General features: G+C 41.5%; 6 protein-coding genes across 8 annotated transcripts; 4 read left to right on the top strand and 2 right to left on the bottom strand.

The window, feature by feature from the left end:
• The first annotated feature begins 127 nt into the window (after nt 1-127).
• On the top strand, nt 128-2,242 carry LOC132257427 (integrator complex subunit 11). Its single transcript, XM_059754314.1, has 2 exons — nt 128-425; nt 491-2,242. The coding sequence occupies exons 1-2, from the start codon at nt 315-317 to the stop codon at nt 2,165-2,167; spliced, it is 1,788 nt and encodes a 595-aa protein (XP_059610297.1). The 5' UTR covers nt 128-314; the 3' UTR covers nt 2,168-2,242.
• On the bottom strand, nt 2,239-4,351 carry LOC132257428 (uncharacterized). 2 transcript variants are annotated; one of them, XM_059754317.1, is made up of 3 exons: nt 4,100-4,351; nt 3,684-3,937; nt 2,239-3,598 (listed from the first exon to the last, which is right to left on the bottom strand). In XM_059754317.1, the coding sequence occupies exons 2-3, from the start codon at nt 3,746-3,748 to the stop codon at nt 2,314-2,316; spliced, it is 1,350 nt and encodes a 449-aa protein (XP_059610300.1). In that variant the 5' UTR covers nt 3,749-3,937; nt 4,100-4,351; the 3' UTR covers nt 2,239-2,313. The 2 variants fall into 2 exon arrangements, with proteins under 2 accessions (XP_059610300.1, XP_059610298.1); XM_059754315.1 differs by having other exon boundaries at nt 3,684-3,925.
• Nucleotides 4,352-4,470: 119 nt separating this feature from the next.
• On the top strand, nt 4,471-5,215 carry LOC132257429 (signal recognition particle 14 kDa protein). Its single transcript, XM_059754318.1, has 4 exons — nt 4,471-4,580; nt 4,648-4,720; nt 4,804-4,904; nt 4,970-5,215. Exons 1-4 carry the CDS (start codon nt 4,557-4,559, stop codon nt 5,099-5,101), a joined length of 330 nt encoding a protein of 109 aa, XP_059610301.1. The 5' UTR covers nt 4,471-4,556; the 3' UTR covers nt 5,102-5,215.
• Nucleotides 5,216-5,379: 164 nt separating this feature from the next.
• On the top strand, nt 5,380-7,821 carry LOC132257426 (U3 small nucleolar RNA-associated protein 25 homolog). Its single transcript, XM_059754313.1, has 2 exons — nt 5,380-6,910; nt 6,969-7,821. The coding sequence occupies exons 1-2, from the start codon at nt 5,413-5,415 to the stop codon at nt 7,718-7,720; spliced, it is 2,250 nt and encodes a 749-aa protein (XP_059610296.1). The 5' UTR covers nt 5,380-5,412; the 3' UTR covers nt 7,721-7,821.
• A 1,498-nt stretch (nt 7,822-9,319) lies between these two features.
• LOC132258880 (transmembrane protein 65) lies at nt 9,320-13,389 on the top strand. Of its 2 annotated transcripts, XM_059756409.1 has the most exons (6): nt 9,320-9,681; nt 10,044-10,175; nt 10,439-10,480; nt 11,186-11,253; nt 11,324-11,527; nt 11,588-13,389. In XM_059756409.1, the coding sequence occupies exons 1-6, from the start codon at nt 9,396-9,398 to the stop codon at nt 11,696-11,698; spliced, it is 843 nt and encodes a 280-aa protein (XP_059612392.1). In that variant the 5' UTR covers nt 9,320-9,395; the 3' UTR covers nt 11,699-13,389. The 2 variants fall into 2 exon arrangements, with proteins under 2 accessions (XP_059612392.1, XP_059612394.1); XM_059756411.1 differs by lacking the exon at nt 10,044-10,175.
• Nucleotides 13,390-13,429: 40 nt separating this feature from the next.
• Nucleotides 13,430-15,558, bottom strand: LOC132257992 (putative fatty acyl-CoA reductase CG8303). The gene is made up of 4 exons (XM_059755080.1): nt 15,358-15,558; nt 14,569-15,076; nt 13,752-14,196; nt 13,430-13,691 (listed from the first exon to the last, which is right to left on the bottom strand). Exons 1-4 carry the CDS (start codon nt 15,556-15,558, stop codon nt 13,430-13,432), a joined length of 1,416 nt encoding a protein of 471 aa, XP_059611063.1.
• Nucleotides 15,559-17,186: the final 1,628 nt, after the last annotated feature.

Here is a 17,186-nt window from a genome sequence, read left to right as displayed (position 1 = left end):
CGAGAAATACTGCATACTGCTTCGAGAATATAATGTTTCTTTACAAGAATCAAGATCAAAATTTTTCATTATTGCATAGATAAATTGAATGCCAAAATAATACTTATTGTGGTGTCTGTATGCTTTTTATCAGTGCAGGAATATCGCTTTGGTGCCTTGATGAACTTCAGTTTGGTGAGCGGCGCCTTTCGGAATCCCGAAATTTTCCACGCTGTGCGCCCTCTGGCAGAATCAGTCGCAAGCTCGTCTTTTCGTGTTTTGGTTTTTGTGATGTGACGAAATTGCAAGTTTTCTGCACTTTTTCACACATTCCAATGCCTGACATCAAGATAACACCGCTGGGCGCAGGCCAGGATGTCGGCCGCAGCTGCATTTTGCTCTCCATGGGCGGCAAGAACATCATGCTGGACTGCGGAATGCACATGGTGAGTTCTTTGCGGTTGTTTGGCGGCCGGAGAGTTCGCTTAGTGAGTATTTTCTGTATCTGCAGGGTTACAATGATGAGCGGAGGTTCCCGGACTTCTCCTATATCGTGCCCGAGGGCCCCATAACGAGTCACATCGATTGCGTGATCGTGTCGCACTTCCACCTGGATCACTGCGGCGCCCTGCCGTACATGTCTGAGATCGTGGGCTACACGGGGCCCATCTACATGACACACCCCACCAAGGCGATCGCGCCCATTCTGCTGGAGGACATGCGCAAGGTGGCCGTGGAGCGGAAGGGCGAGAGCAACTTCTTCACCACGCAGATGATCAAGGATTGCATGAAGAAAGTCATCGCCGTGACGCTGCACCAGAGCGTAATGGTGGATTCGGAGCTGGAAATCAAGGCGTACTACGCCGGACACGTGCTGGGCGCTGCGATGTTCTGGATCCGCGTGGGCAGCCAGAGCGTCGTGTACACGGGCGACTACAATATGACGCCGGACAGGCACTTGGGCGCGGCGTGGATCGATAAGTGTCGGCCGGACTTGCTCATCTCGGAGAGCACGTACGCCACCACTATTCGCGACTCGAAACGTTGCCGCGAGCGCGACTTCCTCAAGAAGGTGCACGAGTGCGTGGCCAGAGGCGGGAAGGTTCTGATCCCTGTGTTCGCGCTGGGTAGAGCTCAGGAGCTGTGCATCTTGCTGGAAACGTACTGGGAGCGGATGAACCTCAAGTACCCGATCTACTTTGCCGTGGGACTCACGGAGAAGGCCAACAACTACTACAAGATGTTCATCACGTGGACGAATCAGAAGATCCGCAAGACCTTTGTGCACCGCAATATGTTCGACTTCAAGCACATTAAGCCCTTCGACAAAGGCTACATTGACAATCCCGGTGCGATGGTGGTGTTCGCGACGCCCGGTATGCTGCACGCCGGTCTGTCGCTGCAGATCTTCAAGAAGTGGGCGCCACACGAGAACAACATGGTCATCATGCCAGGTTACTGCGTGCAGGGCACTGTCGGCCACAAGATCCTCGGTGGCGCCAAGAAGGTGGAGTTTGAGAATCGCCAAGTCGTGGAGGTGAAGATGTCCGTGGAGTATATGAGCTTTTCAGCGCACGCCGACGCCAAGGGCATTATGCAGCTTATCCAGTACTGTGAGCCGAAGAATGTGATGCTGGTGCACGGGGAGGCACTCAAGATGGAGTTCCTGAAGGAGAAGATCAAGGAGGAATTTGCCATTGAGTGCTACACGCCCGCCAATGGCGAGACCTGCGTCATCAACACGCCTGTGAAAATTCCCGTCGACGCCTCGCTTAGCCTGCTGAAGGCCGAGGCGCGCAAATACAACGCCCAGCCGCCGGATCCCAAGCGGAGACGCATCATTCACGGCGTGCTCGTGATGAAGGACAACAAGATCTCCCTCATGAACGTGGAGGAGGTGTGCAAGGAGGCCGGCATCAACAGGCACGTGATGAAGTTCACGTCGACTGTGAAGCTGGAGGATTCGGATCCTGCCATGCGAACCACTGAGAAGCTCTTCAATCTGCTGCAGGAGAAACTGACGGATTGGAATGTGATTCTGCACGAGAGTGGCACGATTTCGGTTGAGAGCGTCGATGTGTCCATTGAGGACCTCAACGAGCAGCACAAGAAGGTCTTCGTCTCTTGGACCAACCAAGATGAGGACTTGGGAAGCTACGTTCTGGGATTGCTGCAAAACATGGGGTAATCTTGAGATTTTACAGGGATATTTTACAGCGCGAATGGGCGAGTTTTGATCCAAAATAAAGAGTGAAAATGTTAATCTGTCTGAGACACTGTATTGAATTTTACACAATTAATTTTTTTGTATTTCATTCAGCTCAGAGTTAAGTTTTATTTATCTGGAAGGATAATAATGTAGCGAACATAACCCTGGTTGTATTTGTGCACTTCAACATGTCCTTGGCGAACTTTGTAACTCTTGTGGTGTGATATGACCTTATTTGCCCATTCAGTGCAATATTTACTTTCCACCCCGAAAAATTCTATTGTCCTCGAGGACTCAGACATAAAGGTCTTCATCATCATTAAAAAGACTTCTTCGAAGATATTTTGGTTCTTGCAAACCCCGGACTTCTCCATTTGAACATTTTGCGAATCAAGTGCGTAGTTTATCAATTTCTGGAAGGGGCGCTCCTTCATGTGCTTATCATACACCTTGCTCAAGAGTTGAAATTCATCATCTGTCTCCTGAATGTCGCCCAGATACTTGAATGCTTCTCCCAGATTTTCTAAAGCTTCTGTGATTCTGTTCAAGGCGCGACAAGATCGAGAAATATTGAGATAGATCTTTCCTTTCAACTGATTTTGCGCACTTACTCCTGTTTCCACGAGTTTTCTGGCGCGATTCAGCATCATGAGGGTATTTTCATGCTCATCAAGTTTTGCTAATGACATGCCGGCGTTCACACACATCTTCATAAGCAATTGCATTCTCTTATCATTGTCCGTTCCATTCACAATCAAGACGTTGTTCAGCAGGGACACTGATTGTGTGTACTCAGAAGCAGCCACGCGGAAGAAACCAGAAGAAAAAGCAGCATGTCCTCTCTTGTAATGATTGTGAACGAGCTTAAGAGTTTCACTATAATTACTTAATAGGCGAATATTTTCCTCCCATGTTAGACTCTTTGTTATGCTGAGCACTTCAATCTCAAGAAAAACTGATTTGGAATCCTCCTCAATGGTGTTTTCTGCATTTCCGATACTATAGAAATTTGGAATGATGAATTGTGCCTTTTCCTGGTCGCGCATCGTGCGTACAACGCGTTCGAATTCCGGCAAAATTCCATATTCATCTCCCAGGGAAAATTTATAAGGATCTTCGGTGAAGTACGTTGAATCGCACAACATTTCGTCACCTTCTCTGAATATAGAATAATGCACTGTGACACTCTTTTTATCCTCCAAAACTTCTCCAAATCCTTCAGTCAGAATCTTCTTAAAAGTGCCGTTTCCCAGATCTATCATCTCTGTGCGCATTTCATCAAAACTCTTCGTCGGCATGAACCTATTCTTTAAGTTGTGCATCAAAAATTTGCCCGCATTTTCCGGCAAAACATTGTGTAACGTAATTTTGGGCAATTGTAGATGAAGAAGCGGTTTCCCAAAAAAATTTCTGCAAAGATGAAGAAGAAAAAATATAATTTAGGTACTCTTCGGGAGGTACACAAAGTAAACTGGTTTTAAAAAAATCTACTTACCGTTCTGGAATCGCCAAAGTAGATTTTATAAGACAGAACTCTGCAATTTCTTCTGGAGCGTTCATTTTCAGGGTGAACTGTACGGTTTCGACGGATTCTCAATGATCTTTAAATTGTCTTCTTGCACAAAGTATTTACACTTGAGGACTGTCGCGTTGAGCGTCTTTGATGAAGAAATGAAATTTGGCGCGCTGAACCGCTCGAACCGCTGGATGCGAAAGGAACATTCAACGAAGTCTATCCTGAAAATGCATCTGATTTTAGGATGATACAGAAGGTAGTAAAATATGGGTATTTTGGACTTAGAGAGTATTCGGTTCGTCCGTAAGACTTTTATCTGGTAAAAATCTCAATCTAATGTGATTTCATCGAGCAACCATACTTTTCTGATAGATTAAATTAAGCAGAAATACTACCTTTCTTGGCATCCGCAACTGACTTGATACCTTTTCCTTAACTAGTGCAGATCTCTTTCAGTCAATTATGTTATCTACAACTCTTAATAATAGTTAGAAAACTTGGAAAACCTATTTTAGGTACACGGAGTCAAACTTGCACACTACAGCACAGCACAACTCTTCACGTTTCAATGTAGAAATCTCATCATTTGTCGTCAAAGCCCGAAATATTCTTTAATAACTGTGTATTAATGTGATTGTATAGCCGAATGATATTGATTGAATGTTTATTGCCTTTTTGTATTATAATTTTTTATCACAGTAAAATCTTCTAAGAAGCAGATTGGCGGGAAAAGTCAAGATGCAATGTATGCAAAATGTATATCATCTGAAATGTAATTATGTGCTGTGTACGCATTAGAAATAATGATAATAAAGTGAAGAAACGCGCACCGGGTTCAGTGCGAATGTCAAAATGGTCTTGCTCAGCAATGAAGAGGTAAAATTTCTCAAAATACTCTACAAATTAGACTTCTCTGACTTTATTCTCATCTTTCATCCCATAGTTCATGTCACAGTTGATGCTCCTGGCGCAGAAATCAAAGGAAAGATCATCATTTACTGTGACTTTCAAGCGATGTGAGTTACGTCGTCGTGGCGATTTTGCTCCAAACATGTGAATTTGCCTTGGAATTTGCTTTTTATCACTCCTTCTCTTGCAGATGATGGAAATGACAAGCCACAGCCACGAGAAGGACGTCCAAAACTTCCAGAGCCCGAGGAGTACATGTGCCTAATACGGGCGAAATCGAAGAGCAAGAAGGTAATTTACTTCCCGGATGCAAAAGAAGTTTGTAGTAAATTGCTGATTTTTCGTGTATTTTTCAGCTTTCCACTGTCGTGAAGCGCAGCGATGTCCCCAGAGTAATGGAGAATTATGCCAGGATAATGAAAATCTGCATGGATGGATTGAAGAGAGTGAAAAAGGTGAAAACAAAAGCGAAGGCAGCACAGGGATAGCTAATTTTCCTGTATTTTGGCATTATTTCATAACTTTTATATCTGCCGGAAAACTGCAAATGATGAGGATTATTTAAGCAAGTATAGAATAATGGAATAAAGTGGTTGCCAGGCGCAATTTTCGAGATTTCCGCAAAACCAGAAGTAAAATGAAAACAGATGGTGGTAATTGAGGTTATGTGGCACTTGCAAACGTCATCCAAAAGTGAAAACAACGTGGATTTGTTTACGTTTTTGGGGCAAGATTTCACGGGATTTTCCTGCTTTTACGCAGTTTTACCGCAGAAAATAGTGTGTAAGAGAGTGTGAATATGGTGAAAAACAAGAATTCTAAGAATAAAAATGGAGGAAATACACACAGGAAGAATTACAAACACTCCCGGAAGAATTTGCGATTCCGGGAGCGCTCAAAGGCGAAGGAGAAGCAGAAGCTGGGGGAAAAGTACAGATTTGTGAAGAAAATGAAGAATATTCAGCGGAACACGGAGAATGAGGAGATCCTGAGGAAGCGACAGCAGATTGACGAGAGAAGTCAAAAGAGGCATGATCAGTTTGTCAATTGTGATCCGGAGGATGATGATGAGAGCGCAGATGAAGCTGAGGAGGAGAGTGACTACTATGGTAAAGTTCTATCCATGCTAAATGTATCTAGCAAGACGTCTAAGGCGATAGAGACTTCCTCAGAGTCTGAAGACGAGGAGGAGGAGGAGGCGGACGAGGAGGAAGAAAATATTCACGATTCTCCAAAGAAACCCCGTCTAGAACAGATTTTAGAGCCTGAAGACGTTGAATCTGAGGCAGAAGATCCAGAGGAAGATAATACAGGCATCACGGATCCATATTTGAGTCACTTAGATTACAATATCAGTCAGGAATTGTATGAAATTGTCGCAAAAGATGGCGAAATTGAGGTTTCTGAGCAGAAAATATCTTCTTGGCCAAATCTAGGGCGCCTTGTGATCAATATCCCTAAAACTACCAAGTCACATTGTTCCAAGAAGAAGCTTCTCCTTCTCGAGGACGCGGAGAAGTTCGCTGAGGAAGGCACAATTCCTGAACGATCGTCTTCTAAAGATGATCTGCATATAAAGTCGCAGATTCAGAAGAATATTGGTAATTTTACTGATCTGCAGGCGGAAATTTTCTCTATCGTCAACAATTATCAGGATTTTTATATGCCACGGAGGACTTTTGAGAATGCCGAAGAGATTCGCACCATTTACTGTCTTCACGCAATGAATCACGTTCTCAAAAGCTACACGAAAGTCACTCAGCACAACGGAAAGACGGCAAAAGATCCGGACAAGTGCAGAGATCAAGGTCTGACCAGACCTAAAGTGCTGATAATCCTGCCATTCAAGAATTCTGCTTATCTCGTCATCAACGCACTGATTGGACTTCTGTTGCCTGAGGCAAATCGATCTGGAAGGGTGACAAACTATAAGAGATTTCAGGAAGAGTTCACAGGAGAGGAGCTGGACTTCCCCAAGAACAATCCCAAACCAGAGGACTACGAGAAGATATTCTGTGGAAATACAGATGACAATTTCCGCGTTGGAATCTCTGTGACGAAGAGGAGTGTGAAGCTCTACTCTGAGTTTTACTCCTCAGACTTGATCATCGCCTCTCCGCTGGGTCTTCGGATGATCATTGGAGCGTCTGGAGATGAGGAGCGAGATTACGACTTTCTGTCCTCCATTGAGATGCTCATCATTGACCAGATGGATGTGATTATGACGCAGAATTGGCTTCATTTGCTTCACATTTTCGACCACTTGCACTTGACTTTGCAAACAAGGAAGAACACAGGTAAAGTCGAGGGTGAATTTAGACAAATTGTCCATATTTCATGCTTGATTCCTTGCAGACTTCTCCAGAGTTCGGTCGTGGTGTCTCAACGGTTGGTCGCGCTTCTACAGGCAAACTCTGCTCTTCGCCAATCACGACCTGCCGGAATTCGTGTCTCTTCTGAGCAGACAATGCAGAAATTACCGCGGCAGCGTTCGCATGGCGAATTCCATCGCTTCGGGATCTGTGCAGCAAGTGGCGATTCAGATCAACCAAGTCTTCCACCGCATTGACGTGAAATCACTGGAAACAGCGCACGACACACGCTTCGAGTACTTCATCAGAACAATTCTGCCGCGCATCAAAGCCTCTTTCATGGCACATTGTCTGATCTTCGTTCCGAATTACTTTGACTTTGTGCGCATTCGCAATCACTTCAAGAAGGAGTCCATCAACTTCGTGCAAGTGTGCGAATACACGGAAGAGGGCAAGATCGCCAGAGCCAGAGACATGTTCTTCCACAGCGGAGCGCACTTTATGTTGTACACGGAGAGGGCGCACTTCTATCGGCGCACGAGAATCAAAGGCATTCGACACATTGTCATGTATCAGCCGCCGGCGTGGCCGCACTTCTATGCGGAACTCATCAATCTCATGCAGGAAGCGTACCAGAATCCACGAGACGGTCTGGATGCGCACACTTCTGTGACTGTTCTCTACACAAAGTACGACGCGCTGCAGATGGCAGCGATCATGGGCACTGATCGAACGTCTGAGATGTTGAAGTCGAGCAAATTGACGCACACTGTTATGAAGGAGAGTCGCAATTGAAATAGAAAAAGAAAAATACAGAGTTTATTAGGCAAAAGGATACATAGTGAGTATTATTCTAATGATTCTTCATCGCCAAGAGTAACTTCAACTATATCAGTAACAAGAGTTCGTGTAATACAATAGTTCTTGATCAGCAATTCATTCTTGGCATAATTGTATTCTATGAATTCCGTATCAACGGATAATTTATTCTTTTCGTACATAAACTTAATATAATCCAACAAGTAAAGATACTTTGTCCTTATGTGGCCGGAGAAAATGCCTGAAAAGCACGTCACGGAGAGTTCAGAACTTGGATCAACTGTGAAAGTTACATCGTATTTCTGCTCAATTTCCTGTCTGTAAAGTTTATATTTCACATTTTTCATACTTCTCGGACTCAAAATCACTTTTTGTGGAGGAATTGTGACCAATTCCTCGATAGATTCTGTTTTAGTGGTGGTTTCAGTGTTGGAAAATATCACAGTTGGATTTAATTCCACACCTGCAATTGGTATTTTAATGGTTCCAATGAATCCTTTGGTATTTGCAATACTCAGAGATTCAGTGTAGATTTTTTTATAGGAAAATGAGTGACTTTGTGCTTCTGCAGTAGAATTTGAATGGTTTTTGACAATGAAGATTCCAGTTCTGAGCAGTATTTTGTCTTTAGTTCTTTGGTCTATTTGTGAAATCGAGTGTATTTCTTTGATTCTAATTGAAATCGAAGCTCCAGCGCCACCGAATGTCCAAGACCCAATTTTGAATATGACACAAGCGTATTTATTGTAGAATTTACCGAGTTTGGAAAAATCATTGAAATCTGCATTTATACGAATTTCCCTTTTGCCTCTGTTAAGTCTGTGAATAGGATGCGAGTCTGGCTTCTCGATAACTTTGCCTTGAGCACTTGATACAGAAATTGCTGTGAGACACAACGCAATCAATAGATTAGTGGAAATGCAAACAAAACTTACACAACACAGAGGCTCACCATTTAATACTAAAGTAAGAAACAAACTTAACGTCACTATGTTTGTGTTCATTGCTTGTTAGTTAATATCTTTTTTTTTAACTCTGCTACACCCGAATGAAAGGGAATCTGTTGAGAGACTCAACGCAAGCGAAAGTATTTAAACAAAGTAAATGATTAGCCATTTGTGGAAAATGATACTGTTATCTTGTGAGTTGAATTCTCATGCGAATTCTGTTTTAATCGCTTTCTACCGACTTCTCTACTTCTTATTGTTTTATTCAATGACTGGCGAACACTTTGTTGGAAATGTGAAACATTTTCATGTAATTGCTATTGTGTTTCTATATCCATTCTTATGCCGAATGTCATCTTATCTTAAACCCAATCTTTTAATTTTTCTTCTTCTTTTTCATAGTTATTCTGCAGAAGTTGCTAAAATGCTATTTTCCTCTTTATGGGTTAATTCGATACGTTTATCGCTTCTATTTGAAAATTTCAGGCAATCTTTCGCTGTCTTGTTGTTTTCACGAAATTTTGCACTCTCACGTGGAATGTGAGGTACGATTGTGAGCGAGAATCGTCGGAAAGGCACGAATCATTTATTTTCTGTCGTCGAGAGTTTGCAAAACTCTTCTTCTCTCCCAAATAATTCTATTTTTGGTGTGATTTTCGTGATATATTTTGGTTCAAGTGCATCGAAAAGTGTTTGTGATTATCATGAGTTGCAACAAGTCCTTCTGCTTCCTCCTGCGTTGCGGTCAGACGTCGCGATTGCTGACCAGGAGTGCCAGCAAGACTCTTGGGGCGCTCGGAAGGATGGCTGGAAGTGGCTGGCAAATGCCTGGCAATTCCGTCACACATCGATGGATAGGAAGTGACGCTGCGAGGAATCTCAGTGCCGAGGAGGCGAGTGAGTTTGTGGACAACTTGTCCGCGGACGAGAGGGAGAATCTCAAGAATGCTCTCGCCCAGTATGAGTCATCGTCCAGGCGCAAGTTTGAAGGTGAGGAAGACATTCAGCTCTTGCCGCATTGATTATGCCATTCACTTCAACATTTACGATAACAATCCGCGAGGATTTACACGACTTAATCTGCCTTGCGTGAATTTCGCCCCCTTCCCTGCACCCCAAAAAGTGTGTGAAGTTGGTGTACAATCTCTTATCTTATGTTGTATGTGTGTGATTGAGACGTTGCTCGACACTTCACACTGATTTCACGTTGATGCCTTCGACAATCTCAGTGTCCTTATCTCTCTCTCTATCTGATCATAGAGGCACTCAAGTTCTCTTGCCCCGAAAAAAAACGTCTCTGTTGATAAGGCGATAATATTGTAAATTGTTGCAAATGCTCGCACGCGCTGAAGGACCTCAACTGGGCACTGCTCGCTGGCGAAGTGGCAGAATGCGGAGGATATCGCCGGATGCAACAGGCCGGACTGGAGACGAAATCGGGTCGCACTGTAAATTGCCCGAAGACTATCTGCAGAAGAAATTGGGTACGAGCAAGAATCTCTCCTGTCTTTTTGGCTTTCCCGCACGCAAGACTTCCTTTCTGCACTTGGGATGGGCCTTAGATTGCATGATCCTGACAAATAGCATCTCATGCATGAATAATCCCTCTTCACTAGAGCTTTGTAACATTTTCTCAGCTAATCGCGCTCTTAATTATGTTGTCACAACAACCCGGAGAGAGTTGTTGGACGTTTACGACTCCGTGCTCTATCTCGTTAACCCTCTTCCCATCAATGTGTACTTGCAGAGGAAGTAAAGTCACCTCCAACCAGTAGTCAGAAAATGCAGTGTAAGTGTACTTGAATCCTATAAATCTGTGGCTTGAAATGTTGGACAAATTCACGAAAAGAAATTAAGCGACATTTAATGACATCATTTGGCGAAAACATTTAACGACACTGTAAAGAAATATAATGAGAAATTCTAAAAATGTAGTGAAATTCAGTCCAATGTTAAGCCAATTATGCATCTTTCATCACAAGTGGCGTAATAAGATTGAGATTGTAGTATTTATAAAAAAACGTCAGTTTAATTTTAATTCTACCTAACTTATAACTCTAAGTCTTCTAAGTTGAAAATTAGAAACATTTTTTAATTTGACTCCACTTTAATACAAAAGTTCGAATAGAAGAAAACTTTTTTTTTCACTGCCAAAAGGCTTTTGGCAGTGAAGAGAAGAAAACTTGAAGCATATTTTGTATGATGAGTTTCTTTGTGAAGTGGTCAAAGTTAAAACTTTGCATTATCTTGTCGATGGAAACGATTTCAGTGCATTTCAATGAGCAAATCTAATTTTAGCATTTCATTGCAGTCTTAGGAACACAAAGGATCTGCTATAATATGCAAAAACAACTTATTTATTGGTGGAAAATTTAAATGGACGGAGTTTCGAAAGCAAATTCTGAGAATTCAGTAAAAGTCTCGTCTTATTGTGCCACTGACTAACATAATCAGTCGATAAACTATCATTTCGTTTTCCTTTGATCCGTTTTAGTGGTCTTAGTGAATGGATTGCCGTTTATTGGATTTGGTTTTCTTGACAATTTCATGATGATCGTTTGCGTAAGAAAAATCGCCACTTTGCTTACTCTGTAAACATTTGCGTAACCTGTGATCTTTTTCGCATAATTAGGGGGACTACATTGAACAAACACTGGGTGGTTACATGTGTCTCTCGACCATGGCGGCAGCTGGATTGGGGAACACGATCAGCGATGTTGCGGGCTTGGGTTCTGCCGTCTACGTGGAGCGACTGTGCGAGAGTCTTGGGTTCAAAGTTCCGCCGCTGTCGAAATTCCAGATGGAGATGAAGGAGAGTCGCCGCAGCGCGAGTCTGGTGAGTTTCTCTAATTTTGTCTAGAATGATTTCTTTTGCTGAGAAGAGTGTGAATTTCAGGGACGAATATTGGGAATAACAATTGGTTGTCTCATTGGAATGGTTCCGCTGCTCTTTATCGACACAGAGAAGAAACACGACGAGGTGAAAACAGATGGAAAGGATCATTGAAAAACTGCCATGGAAATGAAGCAAGTAAATCTTGTAGCAAAGCATATATCAATTAGAAGAGAAATCAAATAATTTGGTTGTGCTAGAGCACAGGTAAAAAAAATGGCCAAGATTAGAAAAGAGAGATCAAAAAGCAAAAATCATTATAAATGTTGTGACAAATTCTACCTAGAGAGATTTTAGTAGGATACAAAGCTTTAACGAAAATGTACACTCAAAAACTCACAACCAGTGACGAGATAATTCTTCCAAGCGACTTGCGTAATCTCTAAACGAATTTGTTTATGTTCGACGTTTGTATTTCATACGGTGCTATTCTTGAATGGTCTCTACACTCTTCACTGTAAATAAGTTGGTTTCCTTTCTTGCCTAAACTCATATCTTATGCTGGAATTGCATTCTATTGAAAACTATGCAGGACGATAATCAAATAGTGTTCTAAGATATTTAGGCGGTAGAGCAAAAAGGAATGTAGTTGACTCATTTTAGGTATAAAGATGCATATTTATGTATATTTAGGGAAATTACTACATTAACTACTTCTATGTGATAAAATTGAGGAAGAAAATGATTTTAGGGTATTAGATTCAGTCAATAAACTTAACGTTCTGTTCACTTAATATGATATCTAGTCGATTCTTTTTCACTAAAAGACACTAATTTTAACTCGAATGATCATTTTCATTGCTTTTAGTTACTTATCAGCTGCTTTGCTAAGTGTAGAAATAATTTATTAACTCACTAAGGAGATGAAATTCAAATTGGGCCATTTTAGAGCTTACACGGCAAATTTGTAGGATGGTTGCTAAGAAAATGCCATTTAAATCGCCAGTATTTTGAAAGTATAAAAGACAAAGAGATGTAGAATCTTCATATACACACTTTTCCATTGGAGGCACCCTTATAAATGAAAACAGGATTGAAGGTCTTGCCAAGGAATTGTATTATTAAATGCTATATATTGACCTATAAAACTCTTCATATCTGTGTGAATTTTCGAAGAAAAAAGTTTAGGACATGTATTGAAAAATATACACATTGAAAGGTGATGATGATGATATTGTCAGTGAAAGAAACACTTGGGATTTTGACCAATATTTATTTCGTATTTTAAAAGAAAGTACTTACAAAATGAAAGAAATTTACCAACTAAGAACTCATCTTATGATGTAATCTGTCCCGAATCATCCAAAAATAAAGTCTTCTATGTTTTTGAACATTTACTATTGGCTTAATTTTTTCCTCTAAAATTCTAACTCAGGTTGTTTTTTATCTTAGAGTCCTTAGAATGAATAAAACTGAGATTTTGCTCAGATACAGTTTAAATCTTTATATTATTATTATTATTAAAACTGTGATGAACATATTTTATGCGCACTTTCAAAACATGCTTTCAATTACTCTAAAAAAAATACTTTTTCACAGGGCTGCTTCTGAATTTTTGCATTTATTTTTCTTTAAAAATCAAAAGATAACAATTATAAACTTACAACCAAATTAAAAATAGTAGAATAACGCTAGAGATTGCAAAGGAAATGACAGGATCCTTAGACAGAACGTAGAAGAATATGTAAGCAAATGCATAGATTACACCAAATCCAAAGTAATACCCAATTTCGAATCTGAAAGACAAACAATAAATACGATTTTAATTAGTTCACAGCAGATCTTGGTTTAATTTTGCCGCACAAACACTGCCAAATCGCTTATTAGCATGCGTTGCACTCAAACTCACACTTTTCGGATGACTCTGTGCTTGAGGGTCGTGTTGGCGGACTCCTTGAAGTAGTAGAGCCGCAAGCCCTTGAAGCATCTCGCTATCAATTCACTCCAGTCGCAGCGCGCGGCATCAAAGCAGTATCTCTGCGCGTCTTCGTCGCTCATCGTCCGCATGATGCGCAGAGAATTCTGGACGGAGTATCTAAAGTCCTGATTCATGAAGTAATCGAAGGCTTTCGTGCCTCTGTCGAACACTCGCATGGCATCCAAGACACTGCAAAACAAGATAAATCACTCAACGGATTACCGACAACAGAATCGCATTGAAGCTCACCTCATTCGCCTGATTCCGAGACCTGTTATCTTCTCGGGAATCCACACAACCATGGCGGGCAGAATGTGAAAGAGGTAGAAGAAGATTGTGTAACGGAAAGAGTTCCTCAGCTGACAATGTGGCTTCCAGAGGAACTTGTCGCAAGGATGTAGAGCCGCGCTGCGGTTAAAGATGTCGCATAATTCCTTCAGCGTTATGGGATTCTCCTCGTGTGTCGACGTGCAGTGTATTACTTCGGGTTGCGCGATCTTGCGCGTGCCTACGTACCACGCCATGGCCAGCGTGGAGTTGATGACGTAGTCACACGGAATGATCGCGATGACGGAAGAGGGATTTCCAGTCATGGTGCGAAAGACGCCTTTCACATAGCCGGCCAGGAAGCCCAGATGTCCGCTGTTTGCATTGCCAACCCATCCTTGCACGGGATGCTCGTATGTTCCATACACTAGAAAGGTAGGAAAAGATTGAGACCAAACACGATAAACATTCATATGACAAACAGTTGCTTAAGCTTGTTTAAATGTGCAATTTTGAGAGAAAATTTAATAAATTATTCATGAATATTCAATTCTTTGATTTTTCCCATACAAATAATAATCAATAATTAAATATTTGATTGAGAGCATTAACTTTCCTCATAAATTGCCTTATGACTTGCCCCTTGGTGATAGAATTGCCGCTCATCAGAGCAAAGAATACTTTAACTGTACCTGAATTTGCTTGGCCCAAGACAAGCGTCATGAACTGAAAATCACATATTTTGATGGGCGGATTTGCTGTGGTTGTTATGAATGATTAAATGCCTTAAGTGACTTACCGACAGAGGGTCGGATTAGCGCCACGGGCAATCCTGCCATTTCCCTCACTATCAAATTCTCTGCCATTTGCTTGGTGAAGGTGTAAGTGTTGGGATGCTGCCCGATGATCTCCTTCACACCCTCGCAATCTGAGATGTCAGGCAGAAGGTGTGGCTCTGTGGCCAACCGCATCATCTCATACGGATCTTTGTGCGACGGGTAGACTTTCTCCAGGATCAGGCCGCGATTGTTGCTGTTGCAGAAGGCCGTGGAGAAGTACACGTAGGCCGCAAGATTGTCCAGCCGCTTAGCCAATTCGATGGTTCTGAGCGTGCCCAGGACATTGATATCGATTGCCGTCTTGAGTTGCGAATTGAATTTGATCGTTGCGGCACTGTGAAAAATGATATTGACATTCTTCGTGATGTCATGAAGGACGGAAGAGGAGAAATCCAAATTTTCAGCAGTCAATTCCCCGACGACGGGCACAATTTTCTTAAACGCTGCCGAGGAGTGGTTTTTGAAGAGCTGCAATGGGCGAGGAAAGACATTGCGTAACAAGGTTTTTCTTTACAAAACAATGCTTTGGGTGGCATTACGCACTGGCCGCTCCATCATTTTTCATTTACACTTTCACATTGACCATGAAAATGTGTAAATCTTGTGGCAACCGTCGATTTGGCTGTCACCATATTTGATGGGGGATTTTATAAGTTCAATATGCACATATTAATCACGCATGTTTCGGATATTCTTGCGGACGAGACATGCATTTGGGTTAGAGACTCAGGGTTAAGAGATAAACTCACGGGCTTCGAAAGCATCCGCTGAATGCGTTTATCCGCCAAACTGCCGTTCTTGTCGCGCACCAGCACGTAAATTTGTCCAATGTCGGGTGACACTCTGAGCAAGGACTCAATCAGAACTGATCCCAGAAATCCTGTTCCTCCAGTCACAAATATGTTCTTTCCAGCGAAGAATTGCGCAAAAGTCACAGTGTTTTCCACCATTTTCACTCACTTTTTGGTACTCAAAACTACTAAGAAAATACAAAAATTAGGAAAAAATGTATTCTAAAGCGTTAAACAAATGAGAAACAAACCTATAATAAAAGCTCTTAAGCAACTGATCTTATCACAAAACTTGATTTTCCAGGACACTTTATTGTCTGTTCAGCTGAATTTTTCTTATGCACAGGCAATTCCCACAGTAAATCCCCAACTTCCTCGGCCAGTGGTCAAATTGTAAAGAAGCGTAATTCAAGAGTCGAGGTATCTCGAGCTCGCTAACAATGCGACTGAGTTGGTGAGTTGTGGAGTGGGTAAATATGGTCATAGAGACATATTTGTTGTATCCAAGACGAGACGAAAACTCTCACACAAAAATGTGTAAAACCAAAGCACAAGAAGACACCAGACACGAAATTGGGAAATCATACTCAAATGTAAGTCAAATGAATTCACAATACAAACCAAATAAAGACATGTGACGACCTTCCAGGAAGTATGACAACAGCAAAGGCGAAAAAATCCGTCAATATGCAGAAAATATTTGCCGAAAGTTTGGTCCTGAATCTCCGCATAAATCGACAGAGTTGTTTGTCTTTGAATCACTATTTACTTTTGTACGTAGCACCCAAGACTGATTAAACATATGGTTTTTTCCCTAACTTTTGACCATTCATCGTGCATTCGGCAAAAAAGTCTCCTCCATTTGTTGAAAAAGTGTGTAAATTTATGAGGCGCATTGAAACTCAAAGATACAAAACCCAGAAAAAAGGTATTAATATTAATTTCCCATAGCAACATTTATTGCATTCATCAAAAGATGAAGTGCTTAATGCCAAACATTTTATACATCTTGCAAATATTGTTCACATTTAGCCCATTTAGCCAAATCATTATCTGTACTTTCGTTTTTGTGCAATGGCAAAAGCAATGAAAGTAGATGGAATTTGTGACGTGCGTGGTGAATTTCAATTTGATAACATTTTTTCCAGCCGGAAGGTCAGTGGAAATTTCACTAAATTTTCACTGATTTGTATTTACAGCATAAAATCAGTTCCATTTTACAATTGTCACGGTCACTGAATTGTTTTAATGTTTCTCAAATTCATACACGACATTTGCATAATGTGCACGTCACTCGCCATATCACTTTCTTTCGCGCCAGGTGGGAAATCGTTGATTGAAGATTGTACTACATTATTTTACGTTATTAAAGAATACAATTGAAAAATATAGAATAAAAAATTAGAGAACAGAATAGGATTGAATATTGCATTTGTGTAGGGCAATTTGTAATTCTGAAATGAAAAATGTTTATTTTATTTTCAAATATGCAAAATTTCTATTGTGTGCCTAAACACTCTCGATCAACCGTTTAGCACAATTATCACACTGCAAATTATGAAATAAATGATTTGCACCGTACGAAAGTCGAATCCACTCTCGATTTATACTATTTTTCTAGCTCCGTTTTCCCCTATTTGAATGCTACCGAATGTACCGAATCCAGTAGCGTTAAATGACCGGGCGTACTTTTGCATTAACGCTGTGGAAAGTGTGTGTTGTTCTCCCCTCGTCAGTGCTCAGGACGCATGCGTTTATCCTACTATACCGGAACGGAGAGAAAATTC

This window comes from Phlebotomus argentipes, unplaced genomic scaffold, assembly GCF_947086385.1.
Source record: "Phlebotomus argentipes unplaced genomic scaffold, Phlebotomus argentipes genome assembly scaffold_4, whole genome shotgun sequence".
Classification (NCBI taxonomy): domain Eukaryota; kingdom Metazoa; phylum Arthropoda; class Insecta; order Diptera; family Psychodidae; genus Phlebotomus; species Phlebotomus argentipes.
The sequence above is the reverse complement of the archived record's forward strand: the minus strand, read 5'-3'. Positions and strand labels throughout refer to the sequence as shown.

Coding starts and splice junctions, on each gene's coding strand:
- LOC132257428 (XM_059754317.1), bottom strand. CDS start 3,748: ATGAACGCTCCAGAAGAAATTGCAGAGTTCTGTCTTATAAAATCTACT. Junction 3,599..3,683: donor ACTTTGGCGATTCCAGAACG/GTAAGTAGATTT, acceptor TCATCTTTGCAG/AAATTTTTTTGGGAAACCGC.
- LOC132258880 (XM_059756409.1), top strand. CDS start 9,396: ATGAGTTGCAACAAGTCCTTCTGCTTCCTCCTGCGTTGCGGTCAGACG. Junction 9,682..10,043: donor GTCCAGGCGCAAGTTTGAAG/GTGAGGAAGACA, acceptor CACGCGCTGAAG/GACCTCAACTGGGCACTGCT. Junction 10,176..10,438: donor CTATCTGCAGAAGAAATTGG/GTACGAGCAAGA, acceptor GTGTACTTGCAG/AGGAAGTAAAGTCACCTCCA.
- LOC132257426 (XM_059754313.1), top strand. CDS start 5,413: ATGGTGAAAAACAAGAATTCTAAGAATAAAAATGGAGGAAATACACAC. Junction 6,911..6,968: donor GCAAACAAGGAAGAACACAG/GTAAAGTCGAGG, acceptor GATTCCTTGCAG/ACTTCTCCAGAGTTCGGTCG.
- LOC132257992 (XM_059755080.1), bottom strand. CDS start 15,558: ATGGTGGAAAACACTGTGACTTTTGCGCAATTCTTCGCTGGAAAGAAC. Junction 15,077..15,357: donor AGCGGATGCTTTCGAAGCCC/GTGAGTTTATCT, acceptor CGCCCATTGCAG/CTCTTCAAAAACCACTCCTC. Junction 14,197..14,568: donor GCTAATCCGACCCTCTGTCG/GTAAGTCACTTA, acceptor CTACCTTTCTAG/TGTATGGAACATACGAGCAT.
- LOC132257427 (XM_059754314.1), top strand. CDS start 315: ATGCCTGACATCAAGATAACACCGCTGGGCGCAGGCCAGGATGTCGGC. Junction 426..490: donor TGGACTGCGGAATGCACATG/GTGAGTTCTTTG, acceptor CTGTATCTGCAG/GGTTACAATGATGAGCGGAG.
- LOC132257429 (XM_059754318.1), top strand. CDS start 4,557: ATGGTCTTGCTCAGCAATGAAGAG. Junction 4,581..4,647: donor TCTTGCTCAGCAATGAAGAG/GTAAAATTTCTC, acceptor TTCATCCCATAG/TTCATGTCACAGTTGATGCT. Junction 4,905..4,969: donor CGAAATCGAAGAGCAAGAAG/GTAATTTACTTC, acceptor TGTATTTTTCAG/CTTTCCACTGTCGTGAAGCG.